Below are 26,931 nucleotides of genomic sequence, written 5' to 3'. Positions count from 1 at the left end.
AAATACTTAAAAATAGAAAATACAAACAGGAACTGCAGTAATTATTACTGTAAATAGTGAACAGGTATCTCCCAGAATGATCTATAATTATTCAGTTCTGTGTGTGTTTTATAGAGATAGACCAAGGACTCTCTTTCTCTCTCTCTCTCTCTCTCTCTCTCTCATTGTTATTTTCCTGCTGTTCCTGTCCTCCTCTCTCTGGGCAGTGTTACCTGTGACCTGTTCGCTTTGCTCTTTTCTAAATTTAATGCTGGCAGATGAGAGCTTTGTAGCAGTCTGTCTCCCACTGAGCTCAGTGTCCACTTCCACTTCTCATAACAGTGCTGAAGATCTGAATGGGTTGTCAGTGAGGCTGTGGCTTTAATGATGATGCCAGTGGGTCTCCCAGCAGACCTCATTTACTGATCAGTAGCAGCAGTAACCTCTGCATTCACAACTACACAAGTATTAACCTCATCTCTCTCTTACACACACACACACACACACACACATTCACAACAGCTCAAACACTGCTCTCCTCTATTACTACTACTACTCCTCCCTCTACCTTCATGTGTCATTCTTCTTCTGAGCTATCACAGTAACCACAGTATGATGGTGATTATATTCTCCTCTCTGTCTTTCCTTTTCTCATCTTTGTATTGAAGAAATGTATCTGGTTTTGATGTAAATAAGTATTTGCCTAAATATAAATTCAATAAAGTAAATGGATTACAAAAAAAAATGGTGATTTAGACTGTGATTTAAAAGTCACAATTTAGACTGTTAAATTGTAAAGGGAATATTATTTCAACAATGCATCAAACATAAAACAAATAAATTATTATATTACCATTGTTATTTTATTTTATATAACATTATTGAGACAGTTGTCTGAGACATATCGACATTGTGAGTGAATTCAAAGTTTTTGTAGTATCTGTTTTTTCCCAAATAAAAAAATAAATAAATACGATTTTTTTCTTTTCTCCACTTCTTCTCTTCTTCTTTCCCCTCATTTTCTCTTCTAAACTATTCACTACTAAATGTTCCTTTTTTTCTCTCTTTTTACTCTTCTGCTTTTTTTTCTTTTTAAATTACTCTTCCCTCTTCCACTCACTTTTCTCTTTCATGCTCATATCTGCTTTTTTCATTTGTTCTTCACTGTTCTCCTCTCTTTTTTACAAATCTTATATCCTTTAAACTCATCACTTCTTTTCTTCTATTATCTTCTTTTTTCACTGCTGTTTCTTTTCCTCTCCTTCATTTCTCCTTTCTTCTCATTCCTTTGTTCCCTTTTTTTTCCTCTAAACTCTCATTTTCATAAACTTTTCTCTTTTATTCTTCACTCTTCTCCACTCTCTTCACTCCTTTTCTCCTCTAAACGCCACATGAATTCACTTCTTCTTTCCACTCCTCTTCTCTTCTCCATTCCTCTCTACCTCTCTCCACTCATCTCTTTTTGAGTTCTATGTTCTCTTCTTCACTCTTCCTCTGTTCACTCTTCTCTGTGTCCTCCAGATCCCCTCCACGGTGCGCTCCATCCATCAGGATAAGATTTTGGCTCTGAGGCAGCAGACGCAGTTCCTGTGGGAGGCCTACTTCTCATCAGTGGAGAAGATTGTACTCACCACTCTGGAAGTGAGTGATGAGCTCTGTCTTTCTTCTCTCTCTCACTATTGTCTCTGTGCCAATCAGCATGCTGCTCAGGAGAGTGTGGCTTAAACCCACTGCAAACTGTGCAATAATTAGTCTTATAGGTGTAGTGCACATTACACTGTATGAGATGATGACTGTACATTCCTGACCAAATTCTACAGAAGTACAGTATAATGTTCACATCTGCTTCTGTAGGATTAGATCATAAAGCTTTTCTGACTTTTTTGACTCTGTTTAAACACTTATACAGAAACAAAAAGTGACACAAAACAAATTATTTTTAAAATAATTATGTATTACTATTATTATATATGTTTTACAAAGTACTTTTACTTGAAATACAGCTCTGGAAAAACGAGACCACTTCAGTTTCTGTTGCTATTTATAGGTTTATGTTTGAGTAAAATGAAAATTGTTGTTTTATTCTATAAACTACAGACAACATTTCTCCCAAATTCCAAATTAAAATATTATCATTTAGAGCATTTATTTGCAAAAAAATGAGACATGGCTGAAATAAAAAAAGATGCAGTTCATGTTTATGAAGTACTAAGAGTTCGGAAATCAATATTTGGTGGAATTGCCCTGGTTTTTAATTTAATTTTTTAATTTTTTAATTTAATTTTCATGCATCTTGGCATGTTCTCCTCCACCAGTCTTACACACTGTTTTTGGATCACTTTATGGCACTCCTGGTGCAAACATTTAAGCAGTTCAGCTTGATTAGATGGTGAAATATCATGAAAATAATGTGAGATGCCCTGTGATTCCCACCCCTAGTAAATATACCTTGACATAGTGTAAAGGACATAGTTTTGTACAAGTAAAAAACTTGTATCTTAATAATTGGTTTCTTTACAGAAGAGGTAAAAACCTTAACTTTTAATGGATGTCAGGCAGGATTTGTACGGTCATGAAAAACCTGGAAAAGTAATGTAATCTTAAAATACCAATTTCCAGGTCTGGATAAGTTTTGGAAAAATAGAAATAATTAAAGTTTTGGAAAAGTCATGGAAATTTGCTCTACAACCCTTGTGTTTCTATTTATTGACGGAGAAAAGCTATTTTAAGCTAACAAGTACATTAGCTCAGACTTAGGATCTGATTTTATTATTATTGAAGAATTTATTGGTTATATTATTAATATTGGATTATAGTTTATATTGGTTATATTGTCCATGTCTGCACTGATGTTTTAAAAAGCATACGGTCATGAAAATTTGCCTTCAAGTCATGGAAAAGTAATGGAAATTGTAAAAAGTGGTCAAAAGTGAATGAACCCTGGTCAGAGTAGATTTTGAAGTATTTCTATTGGTCCATTAATTTAATCATTAAAATATTGAAATGTGAAGGACAAATATCAAATTCACTTAATGTAAAAAAAAAAATGCAAAAAGTGAGATACATATAGTTTAGCTCGACAGCATTGATCAAGATACTGTATTAAAATCTGAAGCTTATCTGAGTATCTGTAGGTTAACAGCTTCCTTGTAGAGTCGTACATAACAGTAACAAGACAGGCTGAAAACCTGATTTGTCACAGACTTGGTCTAGTCTGATGAAATCCAGACCTCAGCTCAGGCTGCTTCTTCCAGCAGCTCTTTGAATGCCAGACCTGTAGACTCCTGTAGAAAGTGATATTCTCTCATGCTTACAGAAGCACAGTGAGATTACAGTATAAAGACTACCTGAGAGTGAAAACAGTCCAGCTAATTTCTGTTAAGCTGTTAGAGCAGCGGAAGGTAATTGTTCTCCCTTTCTGTCCCCTGCAAATTGTTAGATTCAAGCCCTATTAGTGATAAAAGGGAAATAAATGTTGCTGTTAACTGTCATTTTCTCCCTGCGTGCCATCTCATTGCTAAGATCAATGCTCAGGGTGCTTCAGGGTTGACTAGGAATGTAATTGATTCCGCAAGCTGGTGTCTCAAGGCAGCCTGCCTGGCCATCGCTCTCCTCTGTTCTCTGTTTACCATTGTGGAAGTGTTTGATGCAGCAACTTGATATTAACATTAAGGAAAAATGTAGCATTTAAAGCTTCCAGATCTCTGCGATAGACTCCAGTGAATAACAGACATCATAGAGAGCACTATCATGGTCTCGCAGGACTCTCTACTGAGACCATTTTCCTTATATATTACTTTTATTGCCTTTTTAAAAATGTTTGTTAAAAAAAGTTTGTTAGTTGTATTGAAATGAGGATACATTCCAAAACACAAACAGAAGATTTGGCAGCATATTAGTAACACAGCATGCTGCAGTTTTCAAACATGTATTTCAAACATGCTCATTTATTTTTCTTCCTAAATCAAAGGTATTAAAAATTTGTTTATCCTGCTTTTATTAAAATAATTATCTTTACTATCCAGAGAAGGCACCATCATTCCAGAGAAGACAGTTCTTCTGTTTATAGATCAATTATGGGGCGTTATACCTCTCTAGGCGTTAGGCCTAGAAGAATAATAGCCCTATTCTTTTAGCCATAATGCACTAAAGGAATTAGACAAGCTGAGTGTGTGCATTTGCACATATGTCTCAGCAATGGATGTACTTCAAAAAGTCTAAAAAGAAAAAAATTGAGATCACTTCAGTTTCTGAATCAGTTTCTCTGATTTTGCTATTTATAGGTATATGTTTGAGTAAAATTAACATTGTTGTTTTATTCTATAAACTACAAACAACTTTTCTCCCAAATTCCAAATAAAAATATTGTCATTTAGAGCATTTATTTGCAGAAAATGAGAAATGGCTGAAATAACAAAAAAGATGCAGAACTTTCAGACCTCAAATAATGCAAAGAAAAAAAGTTGATGTTCATAAAGTTTGATGAGTTCAGAAATCAGTGTTTGATGGAATAACCCTGTTTTTTAATCACAGTTTTCACATCACGTGTTCTCCTCCACCAGTCTTACAGACTGCTTTTGGATAACTATTCCACTCCTGGTGCAAATATTCAATATTTTTATCCAGAGCTGTATATTGCATAATTCTAACTAAGCTAATGATAACCAGCATTTCCTACTTGATTCAGGGCAGTGCTTGTCAAATAGATGATTTCTTAAAAAAAAACTAAATGCTTCTTAATTAGTTTTTTTAATATATATATACATAAGAGATGTCACAGAAACCACATTAACGTAGAACCATTAGCACTATTTACGCTTTTTGTGCTACCTGCTCTACTTTTCTTTCCTCACATCCTAGTAATACCGAATACCATGGTAATATCAGGAGATGATATTAATGTACTAAAAAGTAGATGCTACCAAATTTAAATGCAGATCTCAATCCCTCACCATGAAGTTTGTGCACAATCCTATTTTCATTGTGTGCTGCTGGTAATGGACTACAATACACAGCAATAACAGTTTGTTTCAAAGTTTCACATCAGTCTGATGGATTCAGTCTATCCAATTTAGCATTTCCCTTTATCAAGTCATTAGTGTGATGATCACTCAGCAGAAAACAAGAGCAGGTCGCACTAGACACGTCGAGGCTCTGATATGTTTGCGGGATTGAAAAGAAGACGGAGGGAGCGATGAGTAAATGATTTTAATTCAGTCGGAGATAAGCGAGCTTTGGTTAGCTTTGCTTTCATCCAGAATTAAAGGCCTTTCTTTTTCCAGTCTGAGTCAGATCTGTGTATTTTGATAGCAGTGAAAACTCCCCCCATATCTGTTGTATAATTGCCTGTCCATATGCGCTTGCTCAATTATAGTCCGCATCCAGACACATACTGCAGCTTCCCACCCTGCTACTATCAACCTCTCACAGCAGTCCAGCAGTTCACCCAGGAGGACAGGGTGGTGGTTGTTGTTTGTCTGCCCAGAGTTGTGGGGTTGCAGCCATAACCGTGGCTATCCAAACTGTTGTTTTTATTTATCGTGCGCCGTTCGGTAGATTGCGACTGTTCCGCCGCGAAATTGAATCGTCAATCACATGCCTTCAGGTCCGGCCAGGACTTTGTAGGTACGCAGGTTTCTGGCCAGGCAAGAGAAACGGCCTTTCAGCCCCTTCTTCTGATTGCATTTTTAAGATGACAAGGGCTTTTATTGTGAGGGCAAAAGGAGTACGAGTTAATCTTTTCAGCTGAGTCAAATGGTTATTGACTGGCCTCAGGGGGGCCCGAGAAAACAGAGGTGGCCGGTGTGGAGGGAGAACCACCGAAATGAGCTTTTTCCACCCTTTTCGCCACCTCAGATTAAATTTTATGCCCCCTTTTTGTCGGTTGTATTACAAAGCGCCTCAGGGCTAGCATTAAGAATCCACAACAAACACACAATTGCTGAATTGCTGAGCCATCCAGCTCCCCATCAGAAGCGATTCCACAGTTGCCAGCGATTACGCTGTCACCGAGCCAGCATGCCGTCTCACCCAAGGGCGCGATATAAGCGGCAAAAACTATCGGTTCAATCTATGTCTCTTTTTACCGCGGCCGTTCGCCGTTAAGGGCCCCACTCAAGGCCGCAGGAGCCGTAGCTCCTCCGAGTGCCGGCAGCGACGCGCTGGCACCCAGACAGACCTGGGCGTGCAGCGGCTGGTTGTTTATAGAGCCAGGGCTGCACCGCGCTTGACATTTCAATTAGATGTGTTTGAGTGAAGCCTCTACACGTTCATTATTGCACGTTTACAGCAATTTATTCAGCTGAAGTCAATGCTCTGTATCCAGGCTCTGAATAGTGACAGAGTAATTAGCCCATTCCCTCCTTGCTGAGGCTTTTACAGCCCGATGTAAACGCAGCTCCAGGCTGACTTAACACTTCCTTTTTTGCCCATGACTGCAGATCATTCAGGACCGGGTTCTCCAGCACACGGCTCGCAGCAGTCTCATGTGGAACAGCCATCCTGGAGGCCTCTTCACCCTACCCCAGTACTCCTCCTATCTCGGAGACTTCCCCTTCTACTACGCTGGACTTGGTAAGAGCCTTTTAACGTGACTGCATAAGGTGCTGTGTTTGAATTATGTTATGTTTTTGGAAGTCAGTATTCTTGTTAAGATTATGGATATGTATGGTTATGCATAATGGGTTATCATGTGCAATTATACCACAGTGTAAGACCCTGCAATGTAATTGGCTGAGAGACAATCTGTGCATGCAGTTATTACACAATAATAACACTGTAGTCAAAGGTTCTCCAAAGCTCACCAAGCAATGACACCTTGTGCTTACACCTCACCAAAACTCTGCAGCCATACAGAAAGCAGCAGCACTAACGACACCAACATCGACCATATTAATCACATCAAGTGCAAAAAATCTTTGAAGCACTGAATCTGTGAACCTCCTAAAACCAAACGGACATCATCTCAGACAGGGGGTCTTTACCTGTGCTGCTACAGTGCAGTGGTTTGGGAGAGAAGTGAAAGTGAAAGACCACTTCTAGCTACATCAACCTGTTTCTCATCCACATCTATGGGTCTTTCTCCCAATCGCTCACACGTCCACTTATTTCAGCGCCACTGAGATCATTGGCGAGAAAATGCTGCTACACCTCAAGGCGCTCAGTGATAGTTAATTTCTCCCTATGAATGATAATGAGCTCATCCTCAGATGGAGAAGTGTAAAAACTCACAATAGAGAACTTGACGATGATGATGAGTAAAGCAGTACAAAATATGGAAAAAAAAAAATTTTGATTCTTTCTTACTTTATTTGTAATAAATCTGTAATTATTTGTAATTATCTGTAACTATTTGCACTGTTAATAAACACAGAGCATATTTTTCCATCCTCTTTGTCTTAAAATAAACAGTAATAACAGAATTGTGGTATTGTCACAATAATACACTCAAGTTTCTTGCTATAAATGGTAATATTAGATGTAGTGCACGACTGCAGCACATCAGTGCCAATATTACATGTTATAGCAAAAACCTTGAGTGTATTATTGTTTAAGTATTTTATATTTTGTGTATTCCAGGTAAATATAGCATTATTAGGGCGATTATTGTTTTCTGATGAGCAAGTAATGTGCTATTACGGGGGAATTTTGTGTTATAAACAAGTATTATATTACACTTAATGATTGTGTTATTACCAGTGAATTTTGTGGTTTGGAAAAGTATTAAGTTATGGGCAATTTTGCTATATTAGGAAAATACCGTATTATTAAGGGAAATTGCTGTATTTGTTGTAGACGTTTTTTTTTTTTATATTAAGTGGAATCACTATCAAGCATTGTAAAATAGTTATTACAGAGAAATATTGTGTTACAAAGGGCAAGTGTTGTTATTACATGGAAATACTGTGTTATTACAGGAAGGAATTGCGTTATTACAGAAAAGTGCTATGTTAAATTGTGCTGAAAAGGCCAGTTACTGTGTTATTAAGGTAATTTATTTTGTCAAAGTTTAATGTTAGTACACTTTAATGTATTTTATTTGTTTTATTTGTATTTATTTGTATTTTAATTGTTAGAGCTAGAAAAGGCTTTTATTCTGGACCTAAAAGGAATTAAACCGACATTTAAAGCTTTAAATGTGTTCTAATTAAATTAAATATTAGAAATGGATCAACAATTAACAGACTTATTCACAGACTGTACACTGCAGCATTGTGTTATAGTGACATCATCGGTGATACATCATGTTACCTAAACTGTGTCTAAAATCAGGCCTTTTTTTTTTTTTTTTTCTTACTTTCCACCCTGCAGAGTTTTAATTGGCAGAGAAGATGAGGCACTCAGCGCTGTCATTTCCAAATTTAGACGCATAGCTAAGCAATGGCCTATTGTGCGATGTGATAGATTATTGAATTGGCCAGAGTAATTGGATGGCAAAATCCATATTTGCAGGCTGGAGTCATACATCGCTTCTGTTGCTAAAGCACCCACGCATGCCTCTATCTTAATCTGCAGCACTTGTCACCGCAATCAATAAAAGGCTGTTGATTGAGCACCTCTTGTTAGCGCTAAAATTAAAAAAAGAGATTATGTCACCCATTCGTCTCCAGAGCTGCAATTAAATATGGTGAGATGAGGAGAGCGGCTTTGTCATTTCTGTTCCATAACAGAGACCCGCAGACGCATTAACTCCAATGGTTTGGTGAGATAAGAAAGGACATCAGAGAAAACCCAGAAACGCTGTGTGTTGTGTGTTATAGCTGACCTGATAATAATACCTGGTTCCTGAATTAAGCTTCATTAGTGCTGTTTGATTAACAGTTACTGTCTTGATAATAGTGTCTCTTTGTTTTTTGTCTTTTAGGGATCAAACCGAACTCCAAGTTCACTGCAGTCATTCATGCAGTCACCCCCCTGGTTTCCCAGTCCCAGCCCATCCTCAAGCTCCTGGTGGCCGTCGCCAAATCTCAGTACTGTGCTCAGGTATCAGCACCTACACCACCTACAACACCTACAAAACGTACAACACCATCTCCTGCCTGGCTGCTGTGGATCCAGCATTTAATACACGTGGTGCAGACAGTGCTCAGACTGATTTGAGTAGCATTTACTGAACTAATGTCCTGAAATTAGAGCTCGGCTCACGTGTCCAATCTGAGGGACAGTGGTAAAATGCCATTTTCACCAGTTTCAGGCATAAATATGATCCATTCTGTGTTTTATGCAAGAAATTGCAGTATAGTGTGATAGATTTTCTTCACATATGTCAAATTTCTTCACATATGTGATAGATTTTCTTCACATATGTCAAATGTTTATGATAAATCAAAAAAATCAAACTAAATTTCTGTCCAATTTAGAGTAGGATGGATCCCACCCACAAATGGGTGGAAATGAGGCTGATTATCTACTACAGTACCCCAGTTTGGGCAGCTTGTCGTCGCCAAATTTACAAGGAATTTTCTCAGACTCTTAAAGCCAGGCATAAATGAGTAATGGTGTCTTAAAAATGTATTAATGGAAGACTTCATTCAGTGAAGTCTAAACAGTGGCTAGACAGAGCCTGTGTGCTCAAATAATATGCACAGAGAGAATAACACAGTTTGAACTGTAAGGGCCATAGCTAATGTAATACTAAATATTTAACTGTGCAGTATGTCAGTATGTGTTTATTAGTTCACATATATATTAGAGTAAATAGAAATAACATTAATAAAGAGTGATATATATATATATATATATATATATATATACATATATATATATATATATATATATATATATATATATATATATATATATATGTATATATATATATATATGGCAGTGTTTAATTAAATTAAATCAGGTGTGTGGCTGCTGCCGATGATGGTGGTAGTGGAATTAAACAAATCCATGTGTTGGCTAGAGGCATCTTAGAGAAATCAAACCATCATATAAATTCAACTTTCATGACGGAGCAATGCTTCACGTTAAGTTTTACCTTAATCCTTGTAAGAATCTTAAGAGCTACTGTATGAATGAGTTCAGGCTGCAGCTGGGTATTTACTCCAGCTTGCTGAAAATAGGACACATTATTTGGCCATGATCAGGTCAGGTGGCAGTTTGTTTGAGATGAGAATGAGATCTGAACACTATTCAACCCAGATGTCCGATGTACTCCTCTAGTTTACAGGTAATTACAGTAGTAACACTATATTAAGTGGTCATAATTAGACTCTTAACCTGACATATTGTGTAGCAGCATCTAAGTATCCAGTAAATCATTAAGATGCCTTAACTGAAGACTGAGATCAGTTTTTTTCACTTTATTTGGAGTGTCAAAGTTCATATCACATGTAGATATTTAAAATTCTCTGTTATACAGATGTTGCTTATAGCGATCTGTAACTGGCTCTTACCTGGATTAGGATGAGATTGAGAGATTGTTCTTAGATTTAGGTTAGGGTTATAACTAGATTTCGATTGAGGTTAAGGTTAGCACTGGGGTTTGGATTAGGTTTGATGGTTAGGATTAAGCTTTGTGTTGAGGTTAGGATTAGGTTCTGGACTGAGGTCAAGGCTAGGTTCTGGTTTTCGGTTAAGTATTGATTATTGATTAATGGAAATTACAGAATAAGTCTACTTCATGTCTTACATATCAACACAACATCTACTTACAATAAGTATAATGATTTACCTTAATGAATGTGTTACTGATCCTCTTTTAAACGATTATTAGACGTTTATTAAACAATTGACCACTTCAAATACAGTGTTACCCACTTCTACCTGCAGACAGCTCTGATTTTACAGGTTTACAGTATTTTAATGTGTCCATATTGTCACACTGATATATGCCTGCATCCAACTCTATGTAGCTGTTCTGTTGTTTGCCAAAGAATGCCATTAAATGGCATAAGTTATAAAAGGTGAAAGGTCACCGGCGCTCTTCGGCCGTCGTCTGCTGTCTGCCCACTCCACGGCGATTGGATCCTTTGGGCAGCAGAAGTGGTTTGAAGTGGCGTCTTTGTGCGTGTGTGGATGCCTGGTCTGCGCTGCCCCCACTGCAGAAAACCGGTTTGATCCTCTGAGACTAAATAACAGCTCGGACCACCCGATCGCCCGTGTGTTTCCATGGCATCCAGCAGCACCTTCTGCGAAGTTAGCAGCCCTGAGAAACCAGAACGTATCGATTCCTCTCCGCCTCTGAGAAAGAGAGAGGCGAGGAAAGAGGGAGCGGGTGAGCAGAAGAGGGAGAGAATGGAGGGATGGGAGCAGAAGAGAGCAGGACCAATGGATTAAATGCAGGGCGTCCCTGCTGACTGAGCGAGGGGAAATGCACTCGTGTCCTCTCGGCCCGGTGGGGGGGCCCGGAACGCCGCTGCGGCCGCAGAGAGAGCTCGGCTTTGTTTCTCTGAATCGAACGCGCTCCCCTTCCAGAGAAGTGGAGGGACGGGAGTGGCAATTATTCCAGCGCTGCTCTGCTTCCCTTCATCAGGCTGAGCCCCCCGCTCGCAGCGGAACTGGAGGAGGGGGGTGATATAAATAAATGAGGGCGAGAGACACTTTTGAGCAAGTCCTGGCAGGCTTGCTCACTAACAGTGAGGGTCTCCTGCTGTGCGCTACCGTTTCAGTTTCAGAGAGAGCTAGAAAGAGAAAGAGAGAGTGGCTGTGTGGAAGTGTGTGAGTGAATGTGTTTCTCGTACACATCCTCACTCTCTCTAACACACACACACACACACACACACATATACCTCCACCCCCTAGAACAAGGGGAAGCTGATAGAGATACCATCTGCCTTTCAGCTTCTCCAATTAGCGTCAGAGGAAGCCACAGCTAATCACTGTTAAAAATACACCTCAGCTCCTGCCTGCACTTCGCCTCACACTGCTCCCAATCACACCGGCGATGAGTTCCGTTGTTAACAACCATTAACCGTCAGCATTTAGCTTACCCCCCAAAAAAGTGTCATTAGCGTGCTTTTAAACCACGATCTGTTCTGTTCCGTTCTGACGCATTCTCACAAGTAAAAGTTGTGAAAGACTCAAAGCCGAGATGTTTGGCTTCTGATTAGAGCTGTGCAGAACTTAAGCTTATCTGAAAACAGTAACAATGGTTTAGTAATGGTAATAATGGTTTCTGTTATTGTTGGAAGTTGGAATTGTCTCTACTATCGATGAAAGGCATTTTTACTGGACTTTACTGAGAGGGTTAGTAAAGAATTGTGAGAATTTGCCTCAAAAAGGCATCCCATATGTATTAATTAGAGTACTATCTTTCCAGAGAAAACAGTTCCACAGCTTCAGAAATTATATCAATGATTTGAATGGGTGGGAAGATACGTGTGGCAATGTAGTTTAGCTACCTCATAAGGCTCGGCTGAGAGACACTTTTTTGTAAAAATTATATATATATATATATATATATATATATATATATATATATATATATATATATATATATATATATATAAAACAATATTCGTAAACATTTATGAGTGATTCTCAGTTACAATTTAATTTTGTTTTGATAGTACAAAATCGTTTTTTATTTTTTTTTTTTTATAATTTATATAAAAAAGTGACGAACAGCACCACTTTGAGCTAACACATATCCAAACTAATGTTTTTTTCCATTTATTTTCAACCCTGCAAGCACAATATATGTAAAGATATACAGTTTTGAGTATGCCACTTTGAAAACTGTATTAAAACAGTAATTTAATTAATCAATTTAATTTGATAAACCTTCCAGCACTACTATGCCAATATATGTTATTTTACTCTAGTTTTCAATACACCACAGGTATTATTAATATAATCTCAGAGCACCTGAGGTAAAATATACATTAGTCCTGCCACGTTTGAGCGTCAGTATAAAAGACACACCCATCACCACAGGCTGCTGTAATTATTGTGACACTTCAAGGTGACAGATCTTAATTTGGTGGTAAGCTGGGTTTTCTGTCATTTACAGGAACGCTGCATATTACTGTTTTACTTGAAACACATTCAAATCAGCAGCTCATTGGTGGAAATATCAGTATCAGTTAAAGTCAGAGAGATAATCACTGAGAGACACTTGAAGGTGAACGCATAAATTACCCGAGAAACTGAAGCTCACCCAGATCCTGGAGCCGTCACACTCCAGTTATTTTGGTCTGTGCACTGCAGCTCACTCAAATTAGCCATAGCGTTTAAAAGCTAATCTAAATACCCCTCAGAACAGTTTAAGCTGAAATGTGAATCAGGGTGAATTACTGTGTTCCTCTGCCCCCAGAGCCCACCGTAATCGAGGAGAAAACTGGGGAAATGAAAGGAATGAATAGGCATAAATAATCACTCCATTATTGTGCTGTTAATGACTTCTGACTCATCTTTCTCTTTCTGCTTCATTCTTTTCCTCTCTGCCTTTACCCCCTCTCTCATTTTCTACCACTTTCCCTCGCCCCCTCTTTCTCTCTCCCTCTTTTTTTCTCCTGTCTCTCTTTCAGATTATTGTATTGTGGAATTGCGACAAGCCTTTACCTGCCAAGCATCGATGGCCTGCCACCACCGTGCCCGTCATAGTAATCGAAGGAGAGAACAAGGTGGGTCTTCCAGAAACAATATTACTCTCAATACACACTTACACAGGCGCACACACACGTTCTCACACTCTCACACTTCTGCTGCTGAATTCTGAACTCTGTCTGCGTGCTGTTCCTGTATGTTTGTGAGATTGGAGCTCAGGGTTTTGCTGGCCCAGCGGTGTGATATTTATCTGAATCAGACTGAAGAAGTGTCTGAAGATTTAATGAGTCCTGCTCGTCAGTGTGAATGCTGATGCTGAGCCCAGTGATGATGCACAATGTATTGAAAGTTCAGTCATTTTTTATTAGCACAGCCCAGTAAACAGGTCAGCACTCTGATACGGCCTTTAATGCAATAATTCTTAATTCAAATACTATTTAGACTCTTTTCTTATTGATTATGCATGATTTGTTTGATTCGCATTGGAAAAGTTTCACCCATTAACATCATAAACATGCACATGCTTTTATACAACATTGCCATATGCTTTTAAAACACTATAGAATTCAATAGAAGCCAGTATTCAGATATTCTACTCTTTTTCACTTTGTATCAAAAAGGACAATTAGAAATGTTCCAATCTTATGTCGGCCTTATTTCATGAACTAAAACCTATATACTCAGTTCAATCTGATTTTTCATATTATGACCACTTCCTTGTCTCTACACTCACTGCCACTCACATATCAGCTCCACTAAGCATGCAGCACATTTTGTAGTTGTAGTAATAGATCAGGTACAGCAGTGCTGCTGGAGTTTTTAAACACTTTGTTCTCTCACTGTCCTCCGCTCTATTACACACTCCTACCTTTCTCAGTACTGGAATGTTTAAAAACTCCAGCAGCACTGCTGTATCTGATCAAATCATACCAGCACAACACAGACTAACACCTCATACACCACCACCATGCTAATCAGTGCTTATCACTGCAGTGCTAAGAAAAATGACCAACCACTCAAATAATAATAATAGCTGTATTTCTGTGGTCTCTCTCTCCTGTGGGCTCCTGACCATTGAAGAACAGGGTGAAAGAAAGATAATAAAGTATGATGAAACAAAAGGAGTACAGTCTGTAATTTTAGAACTACAAAGTGCATCTATATGGTTAAGGCTTAAAGATAAATGAAAGGTATCAAACATTCATTCTTTACATTAGTTGAACAGTATGAATTATATCATGCTTGATAATTGGACCAATAGAAATTCTGCAGAATTGCTTGAACATGTTTAAGCTCTTTTTTTTTTTAGTATGCTAGAAATGCTTTACCTGTGTGTGTTTGAATTGTGTTGCACATTCCCATATTTCATTTTGTTTAAAACAGGCTATAATGCAGTTGTAATCTGATTTGAGGGATAATTATTTTTGATTTGTGCCTCCCACCCTCCATCAAAATATGTTATTTAGAAAACCATAATAAAGAGAACCAGCCCCATTCTAAATATGAATCAGATCAGAATACCACTGTATCATGCAGTGCCCTCTTCAGATCTGCCTCTGGAACATTCAGAATCAGGTGACAGAGAGCGCACACACACACACTCTCAGCTAAAAGCTGCTCACCTTGACTTCTCGCTGACTGCAGTTTAGCCACAGAGTGTGTGTATGGGCCTTCAAGAGTCTATAGCTCAGGATTCCAAGCAGCTTGTACACACACACACACACACACCGAGCATTCAGAATGCAGTGGAGAGGGATTAGCTTTCTGTTGGCTGCAGGAAGTAGAGAGTGGGGTGCCAGTCCGCTTGTGGTTTGTTGTGCTTGTGGCCGTCTTGTTTACAGAGTTAGTGTGAGTGTGTGTGTGTTCGTTTCCATCCAGACCAGCTGAAGGGAGCAGAGACAGCTCCTTTGAGCCATGACTGACAGGGTAGCTGTGTGTGTGTGCGCATTTGTGCGTGTGTGTCCGAGCGCTTGCTTCAGGCAGAATTCCTGCACTTTGCTGAAAGTGTCGCACAGTGAGCTTCAGATCGTCCATCTGTGATTATAGGACATCTATTCATATTCACCAGCTTTAGAACAGCCTCCATATTCAGGATGCGTAATGTCTCTAATGCACTTTTAGCATTATAAACAGTGATTCATTTGATGAAGACTCATTTTCATATACAGATCTGGAAAAAGTAAGAGACCACTTCAGTTTTGCTATTTATAGGTATATGTTTGAGTAAAATGAACATTGTTGTTTTATTCTATAAACTACAGACAATATTTCTCCTAAACTCCAAATAAAAATATTGTCATTTAGAGCATTTATTTGCAGAAAATGAGAAATGGCTGAAATAAAAAGAAAATATACAGAGCTCAAATAAAGCAAAGAAAACAAGTTCATATTCAAAAAGAGCTCAGAAATCAATATTTGGTGAAATATCCCTGGTTTTTAGTCTCAGTTTTCATGCATCTTGGCATGTTCTCCTCCACCAGTCTTACACACTGCTTTTGGATAACGTCATGCCACTCCTGGTGCAAAATTTAAGCAGTTCAGTTTGGTTTGATGGCTTGTGATCATCCATCTTTCTCTTGATTATATTCCAGAGGTTTTCAGTTTGGTAAAATCAAAGAAACCCATCATTTTAAGTGGTCTCTTATTTTTTTCCAGAGCTGTATATTACTAACACTATGTCTGAATATTTGTGGAGACCCACCACTTATGTAAGTTGCACCCATTACATGAAATAGGACTCTGTTGCTAGTTAAGGCCAACCAGTGTGGTGAAGCTTGGTCAACCATCGTTACCATGCTGGTTGACCATCATGGCATCATGAGTTGGATGACCATCATAATTACTACTCTGTACAATCAGCATAATCGATCCTGGTCATAGTGGCTTATAATGGTATGTTTCTATTTGGTCAATTGGATGGTTTAGCTAGAAAATGAGGATGAAAAAAATTCGAATGTAACATGCACTTAACTCGTCAAGAGCTGTTTTACCAGCTAGCTCACCTGAATGAGCAGCTGTCCAAACACATTGAGCACCCAAATCCAGTTTAGACCACCCAAAATCACCAGAGAAAACTGGTTGTTTTGAAAAACATGCTATTAGAATACTAACCTCCAGTGTGTGGGAGTGTGTTCTCAGGCACAGAGGTTTTCTGTGTGCAAAACTGTGTTTCTGTTTGGGGGTTTAAGCGCGTGTTTGCATGTGTAAATGTGATTGTGTGTGTGGGTGGTTTTGTTTGAGTCCAGAAGCTAGCGTAGCTGTGTTCCTACTCACAGCTCTAAGGCCTGTGTCTCTCATTAGCATTTCGGTGTCCCTGACCCGCTCATGCACTGCTAGAAACTCTCTCTCTCTCTCTATTTACTATTACACACACACACACACACATGCGTATCTAAATATTTAAAGGTATGAATATTGCAGTGTGCAGCAGGAGGGATGTAGGGAGCGTTTGTAAGAGAGATAGTATCTTATCAGACTGATGTCGCTCTGAGCCGAGCTGATACCAGACCCAAACCAACCAAACACAATATAATACAATAAAACGCCTGCAACAGCTGTACACAACACCGTACACCCCCCCCTACTCTTTCCATCTCTCTCTACCACTACCACTTTATCTCCTCATCTCTCTCTCTCTCTCATTCTCGTTCATGCTCTCTGTGTATATAGAATGTGTGTGTACAGAATATATATATATATATCCCTTGCTTCTCTTTCTCTCCCTTTTTTCATTTCCTCTCCTTCGCCCCTCTCTTCGCCTTCTTTTTTTTTTTTTCAGAGTAGCTCTCAACCATTCTTTCTCGCTATCCTTCCCACTCTTCCTTTCTGCCCTACTCCTTCTCCCTTTCACTCTCTCTATACCCTTTTTTGTCTTTTACTCCTTTCCATCTTTCTCCCTATTTTTTTTTCATCTGTTTCTCTCCTCTACTCTTCTTTTTATATATATTGTCTATTTCCTCTGTGTATAAATCTGAGCCTTTCTCTCTTTCCCCTCTCTAAACCCTTTCCCTAATTCTGGCTTTCTTTTTCTCTATCCTGTCGTCTTTCTATTATTTTCTTTCTGTTCTCTCACTCCCTCTCGCTCCTTTTTCTTTCCCTCATTTTTTCACTCCTTCCCTCCCTCACTCTCTCTACCTCTGCTGTACCGTTCTTTTTTTGTCTTCCTCTCCCTCCCTTTTTCTTTCTACCCCATCAGCACACACACACACACACACACACTCACTTCCTACCACTTTTTCTCTCGCTCTCCACATTCCCCAGATTCAGAGTAGCTTTACTGGTATTGTATAGTATTGTATAGTAAGAACAAAAATGACAATAGCATTTAAAATTATAAGAAAAGAAGTGATACAATAATACAGATAATAATTTCTCTCTTTCTCTCTCTCTCTGTGCAGGTGATGAGCAGCCGTTTCCAGCCGTACGAGAGCATCATCACGGACGCTGTGCTGAGTTTAGATGAGGATACGGTGCTCTCCACCACAGAGGTAAAACTCTCTCGCTGCTTTCACAAACACAAACACTCCAGAACTCAGGACTACAGCGGAGGGTGGCGGGGGTTAAGGGCAGTGTTGGCAGGACTCCAGTGGGGCTGTTGAGCTGAGCTGTGTCAGCATGGAGGAGCTGGACTGTACAGTCCTCTGTTTACTGACCTCCCTTATCACTCAGAGTCCCTGCTTCTCCATCACCTCCACCTCCTCTCTGGAAATCCCCGTCACTGTTTATCTACACCTCAGTGCAGGAAATCTCCCAACTGCCCTCTGCTGCCATGGTACTGCCAGAGGTGTGGCATCAGAATGCAGCTGTTTTTGCCCCTGTTTAGACATAGTTTGTGTGTGTGTGTGTGTGTGTGAGAGAGAGAGAGAGAGATTGGGCTGTTCTTTAATTCAGTGCTGATTTTATTTCCAGTGAGTTTTGGATCAGATGCGTTTGATGTGTTTCAGTAATTATTTGTTTAAAAGCTTTGATCTGAGAAAAAGCAGGGCATCGAACAGCAGCGCCTAAATGTGAGTGTGTGAGTGTTAGTGTGTGTCCTCCTGCATTGATGTGCTACCCGTTTGTATTGGGCAACGTTCTCTGAATCTGGTTCTGTTAAAGTAATCTGCCGCTGGCCACAGCCGCTCCAGATGTTGGCTGTATATGGGTTCCATTGTAAAAGGCAACTGAAAAAAAGACTGGAAAACTAAAAAGGCAACTGAAAAAAAGACTGGTCTTAAGTAGGAGTGCTATGTATATTGATTGTTCATTGTTGTAACAATGCAGGCCTTTGCAGTATGCAGCAGGGAACAGCTGAGACATCTAATAAATGACAGGACTTTATTTTGATGTGTTCTGAGAGTTCTGAGCAGAAATCAATAGCCAGGTTTTCACACAGTCCAACTAAAATGGCAAAAATTCTGGTAAAACTAATACAGGCAAATCAAACATGTGTCAGTGTGTTTTGCTGGCTATTGGCTATAATTTGTATGTGTATTGGCATTTGATCTGACACTCCCCAAAATCACTAATTTGAAAATAGTATAATCTGAAAAAAGTATCATCTGATCAAGATCCATTATCACATAAATGCTTAACCCTAGAACCCAAATCTACATGTGTTCAAGCCCACATTCCAGTATTCTAGGTTTCATTGAGAATTATACCACAGTCAGTCTGACCCTGCAGTGTGATTGGCTGAGAGGCGTTTTATGAGTGCCATTATCAGCCGGTAATGCACTGTAACCGAAGCTCTCCGTGTATTACTCCATCACATACAGGTACCCTAGCAATGATGCAGTGTTTACAAGCCAAACAGCACAGCTACAAACAGAGCAGCAATGGAACTATTTTAACTCGTGGCATGTTTAGAACCAAACAGATCGTATTTTCTCATCCTCTTTAACTCAAAATCTTTTTATTAAAAAGTGAAAATAAAACTGTAATATAATCACATTAATACACTTGAGGTTTGACCGTAGCACAGCAGTGCCAATATTACACGTTATAGCAAAAACCTTGATTGTATTATTGCTTAAGTAGAATTAGTTTCACAGTCTGAGCATGATGTTATTTAGATGGCAACATTAATCAAAGTACATTTGGACAAATGGTTTAAAAACAGCTCATTTTAGGAGGAGAAAACTTAAACGGTATCTGATAGTATATATTTAGTAAAATAAACAAGTCTAAAAAAAACAGTATTTTAAGCAGTATTTTAAAATCATTTATTTTATCTGTAATTTGCTAGGGTATGGAACAAAAGCAGTACTGTGAATGGGCTGTAAAGTTAGTGTACTGTAAATAAGAAGGTACTCTTTGTACAGCAGAACTGGGCAAGTAGTTTTGTAATTCAGGCTTTTGACAGTGGTGTACAGTAATGTCTAACACACTGAGCCCTGAGGTAATATGACCTAAATTCACTCTTTGGCTGGGTGTATTATGCTATAATCTGTGTGTCTGTTGCTTGCAGGTGGATTTTGCCTTTACAGTATGGCAGAGCTTCCCAGAGAGGCTCGTGGGATATCCTGCCCGCAGTCATTTCTGGGACAGTAATAAGGAGCGCTGGGGCTACACCTCCAAGTGGACCAACGACTACTCCATGGTTCTGACTGGAGCTGCCATCTACCATAGGTACTGTTTTTAGGGGTGTGCCATATTGTATCGTACGCGATAATATCGCCAACATTTTTAAATATCGATATTATACCCTGAAATATCGTGCCATATCACCCACCTCTAATTTATCACATCAGGGTACTTCTTTTTGCTGTTTTTAGCAAAAGAAAAATTCACACTGTTCTCAATTTTCCATTATACATCTACTATATAAAGTAGATTTTACTTTAATCCTGGATATATGGAGATATTTGGAGTGCATTATTAGTATCATGACTTTCTGGATCATTGACTTCTGTTAAAACTTTTGTCATTTTTAATATCGCAGTTAGGGGTGTGCCATATCATATCGTATGCAATAATAAAATTTTATATTCATTTTGTTGCAGTAGTGTATTCTTGATTTTTTTTTTTTTTTTTAATTAAGTGCTTTGTCATATCGCCAAGAGTATTGTTATCGCAAAAATACCATGAAATATTGTGATAGAATTTTAGGGCCATATCGCCCACCCCTAGTACTGTTATACCTGCTTAAAGACCATATTCATAACCTCACAATGCTTTATTGTACATACAGTTGCATAAGAGCCAGTTGATCATATATAGAGAAATACATGGCAGACATTGTTCAAGCTTTCCTGAATTTGATTCAATTTACTTTCTGTCTGTGGAACAATTTGGTAATCATTTCTGTCCTCTGTTGGTTTTTGTTCTCCAGATATTACCACTACCTGTACACACACTTCCTGCCAAGCAGCCTGAGGAACATGGTGGACCAGCTCGCAAACTGTGAGGACATTCTTATGAATTTCCTGGTCTCAGCCGTGACCAAGCTGCCGCCCATCAAGGTCACCCAGAAGAAGCAGTATAAGGAGACCATGATGGGACAGGTATGGAAAATTAATGTCAAGAGTTGCTTTTTTTATTGCATGCTGTATTTGTGTTGATGGGTTACACCAGTTTCCATCTCCATCTGGTTGTGGAGCAGCACTGCTGGAATATTTCTGGTGTTTTCCATGTTCTCATACACTTGATGCACCGCTTCCACAAATAAACAAACCCTTCCTGAGTTGAAGTGGGTGTGCTGCAGCAGAAACAACACTAAAACATGCAGCACCCTGTATGACAGCAGCAGGGTTACATTAGATATCCCAGCAAGATACCACTGGATCCATAAAAAATTTAAAGGGAAAAACATGATAGATTGATAGCACAACCCAGTCCTGACACATAACACACTATTTCACAGACTATGAATGATAGTGAATCAGACTGAATCAGAGTGAGGGATAGGACCGAGAGGGGTTAAACATGAGCTCCATCTGGGATTTGCACTGAAAATGGGGCCAGCCTAGGCTACGTTCACATTACCAGGATGAAGTGATTTAAATCAGATTTTTTGCTGAATGTGGCTCAGATCTGAACCGCCTGGCCTTTTTCTCCTCCTCGACCTGAGCATGAACTTCAGACCAGCTTTTTTTTTTATTTCCACTCCAGCAAAAGATGCTCCACATATGAGCTGCTAACACATCTATTTCCCTTTATAAAGCTACGAGTCATCTCTCAAATATGAGGTACAGATACAGCTCACTTACATTTGTGAATGTGAACCTTCAGGATAGCCGAATCTGATCTGAGCAAAAAATCAGATTTTTTATCAGATTATATATATATATATATATATATATATATATATATATATATATATATATATATATATATATATATATAAGGGAGACCTAGTCCATATTTTAATGCCTATTGAATTTAGACTGGAATGTCATAAAAGCTTCTGTAGATGTAATAAGTAGTTGTCCCATTAGGAGATTGCCGTTCGAATCCTGTTTATATAGCTTGCCATCAGCTGCCGGAGCCCTGATTGGCCTTGCTCTCTCTCTCTGGTGGGTAGATGGCGCTCTCTCCCCACATCATTTAAAAGGGTGATTATGATGAGCATGAGGCGTCTGTGAGCTGATGAATCGGAACCGAGTTGCTGTGCTTTCCTCTGAGCGCGCTGTGATGCTATTCGGCCATGCTGCATCGGTAGCAGTTTGAAAAGAGGCAGTGGCTGACTTCACATGTATCAAAGGAGGTGTGATTGGGATGTGATTAGGGGAGTCCTAATGAGTGGGTTAGGTAATTGGCTGTGTAAATTGGGAGAAAATGGGATTAAAAAAAATACAATTATTGTCCATATAATGTATGTGCACTCTATACAGTGTGAATAAAAAAACCCTGCTTTGCCTGCTACAGTCATGCCCTCTCAACACCCATTATCATTTTCATAAAAAAAGGAAAACATATGTCCTCACGTCCTGAACATCACCTGACTTTGACCTGTTCTCCTCTCCCCCAGTCATCCCGAGCATCACGCTGGGCAGACCCGGACCACTTTGCCCAGCGGCAGACCTGCATGAACAAGTTCGCCAGCTGGTTTGGCGGCATGCCCCTGGTCCACTCTCAAATGAGACTCGACCCGGTCCTGTTTAAGGACCAGGTATCCATCCTTCGCAAGAAATACAGGGAGATCGAGCGGCTTTGACCAGACGGGCGCCCCCTACTGGCCGCACAGCAGGGGGTGGTAAGACATTCTGAGGAGGGAAAGAGGACCACAGGGGTTTCGTCCACTCAGTACACCGTCAGTGACTGAGCTGGCAGAATGTGAGCGCTGTCTGGGGACACTCACGCACACAAAGGTGCACCCACAGCACACACACACTCACACATATACACACACTTACACAACTGACCACGAGACTCTTTGAAAGACTTTTTTTTTTAATGAATGCCGTAAATGACTATCTTTTTGCCAGCACATGAGAGAATACGGGAGAAGACAGGAGGGATGCATCAATGTGTCTTCACACTACTAACTTCTTACTCCATCAGGATCCGAACCACAGTCCACAGTCACCAACATCTCCTCCCAGTCTCAGAAACATCCTACCTACCAATCAGTGCATAATGCCATGCTTCTGCCTCATTCTTCATCTCGGACGACTGGTTTTATATGTTTGTTCATCGTGTATTTGTATGTATTGGTTTACAGTATCATTTAATTCATTTCAAATCATTTCAGAGGTGAGCAGTACGTACACACACATTTCTGAAAAAGTGACAAGCAGAATTTGCTGCTTTATTCTGACAAGGGAACTGTTCATTTCCTCCTCAATGCCAATATCTCAATATCTGATATCTCCACTTGTAGTAAAGGTAGCGAATGCAACCAAAATCAAGGGTGAGTTGTTTTTTTTGTTTGTTTTTTTTTGTAGATAACTGCTAAAATCCTTCAGTGCCAAGATTTGTTAAATATGTTGCCTTTTAACTGATAGACCATCACTCCCACAAAAAAACATCTATTTAAAATTTCTATCTATGCACTGAATTTCCTTCATCAATTCTGAACATTATTATTCGACTTAGACAAAGTCAAAGATTGATGCTTTTCCACTGCATGGTGCATAAATATTCTATTTGTCTCAATGATTCTCTTATGCTCTTCTATTTTCTGCTTAGTTTTCACTATGCAAATATTGTACCTGGTACAAAACAACTAACAGTGCTAACCTGGCACATGGTGAAAAGGACATATATTTTGGTTGGATTTACCATAAAACTAGTGAAAGATTGGCAGCGCTACGCATAGTTAGATTTTTGGGGAGGTGGACATCAGGCTATCATCACTATGGCATAGAGTATGCACCCAAGAAGCATAAATTGGCATTAGCCAGGTACCTAAAAACAAAAAGAGTAAATTAATCAACGTACCATGCAGTGAAAAAGAGCAAAATGTGTGTGAATAGTCCACAATCCCTTTTGTCCACGAAGTGCTAGCTTTGGAAAAAGCCCTAAACACTGCGGCAGGATTCCTTATGACTTATAGGCCAAATTTCAGCAAGCAGTTCCTTCCATCTTTGTTCTGTTCCAGCCCAATGAAGAATGAGTTATCATTCTGTCAGGGTCATGGCACCACCTCATCTTTCAGCCTTTAGCAGTCTTCTGTTCTTTATTGTGACTCCTCGCCTCCATGTACAAGACTTCCTCACCCACTACTAACCCGCACCAACGAGACGTATGTCCTCGTTTTTACAGGTGTGTTTTTATGAAATAACACATGTGCATCCTTTCAGTCATTGATTTTATATCAAGGGAATGGCGCTGAAGATGAGGCGGCAGACCCCTGTGCTTCTCTGCAGTCTCCAGTGCAGAAGTGTTGGACTTTATAGTGGAGGGGAGCTCCTTGCCAGTCTCTGCGCATATACAGGTACTTGAATGTCTGATGACTTGAAGGAGCGCCGTGCTTTAGTGGCCTTTTGTGAAGGTGACTGGACTTAAAGTGAGCCAGCTGTGAGCCAAAGCCCCCCTGCACCCCTCTCTAGAGTCCTTAAAAAAACTATATGCTGCTCTGCAGTAGAATTTCTGAAGATAACTTCCCCAATATAAATAGGAATACATTTAGATCTGCTGTGCTAAAAATATATATATATATTTTGGTTGAAATGAGCAAATTACAGATGATCTTACGTTTAATTATAAATTATACACTACATTTCTTTCTTTGTTTAGTTTGTTTAACCCAAAATCTAATTTACATTTTATTAGTCGAGCCCAATTCGTGTTTGATTTTGACTCCTTTGTACTCTTTAGGCATTTGTATTCTGTCTGATCTACAGAGCTCACATTTCATTACCACCCAGCCAATTTCTTTTTCATAATGATCTTAAAAAAAAATCTAATTTATTTGAACTGACATTTTTAAATAAGTGAACTGGAAAAGAAGGGTAATAAAGAACCCTGAAGTAAAGCGTCTTTGTGTCTGCAGTCTGCAATATCTCTCAGCTGTCCTGATGTGAGATTTACACCAGTCTCCTGCTGCAGACACAAAAACACAAGATACCAAGCACAGGAGCAGATACAAAAAAAAATCCCTTTATTTTTCTAGCATTTATTTTCTGATCCGCGATATCGGTGCATCTTCAACAGATGCTGTAAATTAAGTATAAAGCAATCTGCAATCTATCTGATATAAGACCACTGGCCCACATTTGGTCAACTGTTAAGTTCAGTAAACCCTCGTCTTTGCTTCTATATGTCTCAAGCCTTTCTCTATGATTGTTTAGGTTCTTGTTTTGAGTTGTGACCATCTCATATCAGAGTTGTTTTTTTTTCTAGCTTTGCACAGTTTCATAGACAAATCAGACATTTGGGAAATGTAGACTTGCTGTACATAAACTGTATTTATTTTCACACGAATAAAACCAAGCAAATGTGTATAATAGTATACGATATCTGACACGAGCTGGAGAGGGATGGCTGTACAGCATCAAAAATTGTATTTTTGTGTAAGATGTACATTTTGTCTTTTTTTTGCCTTTTCTTTTAATTGTTTTCCAGCATTGTTTCTAAAAGGGCAGGGGCATGATTATTACACACCATGTCCAGCTGTATTGACACGTTTGCTATGCCAGTGGCCCATTTCATTTATGAGAGTAGATGCAAAATCAGCCGATGACGATGATAATTATGATAATGATTATGTGCTGTTACACTAGTGTTATCAATTTGTCAGAAGGCATTCATCATTAATTGGCATCTTCTGAAATGCTAATTCTGCTGCCACTGCAAACTCCGTCACCAAAGACTTGTGGTAACAAGGAGGCGTTAAGAATATGTTATTTTTGTTGGTTCTTTTATTATTATTATTAGAATTTTACTGTTTTTCTACTGGGTTTGCTTTCTTGTAATACTGTAATACACTTTCCGCATTCTGTCTGTCTGGTCTTAGAGAGAGACTATTCTCTTCTAAAGCTGTACCTGTAACTGGCATGATGGTCTGTAAATGAATGGGACGTTAGTGTTGAGTCCTGCGTAACCTTCTGTGATCAGCAATAAGGAAGACGGCTCTCAGACAGACGCCAGGGCCGGCATTAGCAGACGTTCTGAGTTTTTCTGATTGTGCCTTTTGACTAAATTTGATCTGAGAATTTTATAAGCCACTTCAAATGGAGGAGAGGGGCATCGTAAGCAGCCCTTGAAGACGTGCCAGATAGCAGCTTTACACTCTTACACTGGAGTCTCTCACCATCCATTACACACTCATCAAGGCCCCCAGAACTGCATGACCACTTTACAGTACTTAGGAGAATCTGCCGACTTTTATATATATATATAAAAATATATATATAAATATATAATTTTGCTCCCTCCTGTCCTTACCTTCTTCCTTTCTCCCTGTAATTAACAAAATACTTTTTATAGAGGTAATAAAGAGAATAGAATAATGACAATTTTGTAAGAATGATTTATAAGAAAATGAATAAAAGTCATTTGATGGGATATGATGAAAGATGGCTAATGTGTTTTTTTTTTTTTTTTAATCATCATTTCTTTGATTTTTATAAACCCATGTCTCCCACTTACTAGTTAAACCCACTAACCTGGAGGAACCCCTGGCCTAAAGGTATAGTAATATTATATTTTAAATTGTATGTTTTATATTCTATACACTTGGACACCTACTCATTCAATGTTTCTTTTGAAATCAACAGTAAGGTACGGTATGATATTAACAGTTTATCCTGCTTTTGTTGGAGTAACAGTCTCTACAGAAAAAGACTTTCTACTAATTTCAAGAGCATTTCTGTGAAGATCTGATTGCATCTAGTGACAGATGTATAACTGAGGCCGGCCTTTGTGTTAGATAATCACTATATCACCATAAACACTGTCCGGCCAAAAAAATAAATAATAATAATATTAAAAATAAAATAAGCTTCCGCAATGTCAAGATTTATTTAAATCCAGTGTTGTATTCATTTTTCACCAAGATCTTGCAGCAGCATTGATGATGGTAGAGTCTGACCA

General features: G+C 38.9%; 1 protein-coding gene across 1 annotated transcript in view; it reads left to right on the top strand.

The window, feature by feature from the left end:
* The window catches only part of ext1b (exostosin glycosyltransferase 1b), a 133,214-nt gene extending 106,801 nt beyond the window's left edge, over positions 1–26,413 (top strand). The window contains exons 4-11 of the mRNA XM_022683328.2: positions 1,501–1,620; positions 6,420–6,552; positions 8,843–8,961; positions 13,455–13,550; positions 17,871–17,960; positions 19,922–20,082; positions 20,786–20,957; positions 22,424–26,413. Coding sequence (XP_022539049.2) covers positions 1,501–1,620; positions 6,420–6,552; positions 8,843–8,961; positions 13,455–13,550; positions 17,871–17,960; positions 19,922–20,082; positions 20,786–20,957; positions 22,424–22,609 — 1,077 coding nt within the window. The 3' untranslated portion in view covers positions 22,610–26,413. The remainder of the gene's footprint in view (positions 1–1,500; positions 1,621–6,419; positions 6,553–8,842; positions 8,962–13,454; positions 13,551–17,870; positions 17,961–19,921; positions 20,083–20,785; positions 20,958–22,423) is intronic.
* Positions 26,414–26,931: the final 518 nt, after the last annotated feature.

This window comes from Astyanax mexicanus, chromosome 3 (assembly GCF_023375975.1).
Source record: "Astyanax mexicanus isolate ESR-SI-001 chromosome 3, AstMex3_surface, whole genome shotgun sequence".
In the NCBI taxonomy this organism is placed as follows: Eukaryota; Metazoa; Chordata; class Actinopteri; order Characiformes; family Acestrorhamphidae; genus Astyanax; species Astyanax mexicanus.
This window is presented reverse-complemented; position numbering and strand designations above follow the sequence as displayed.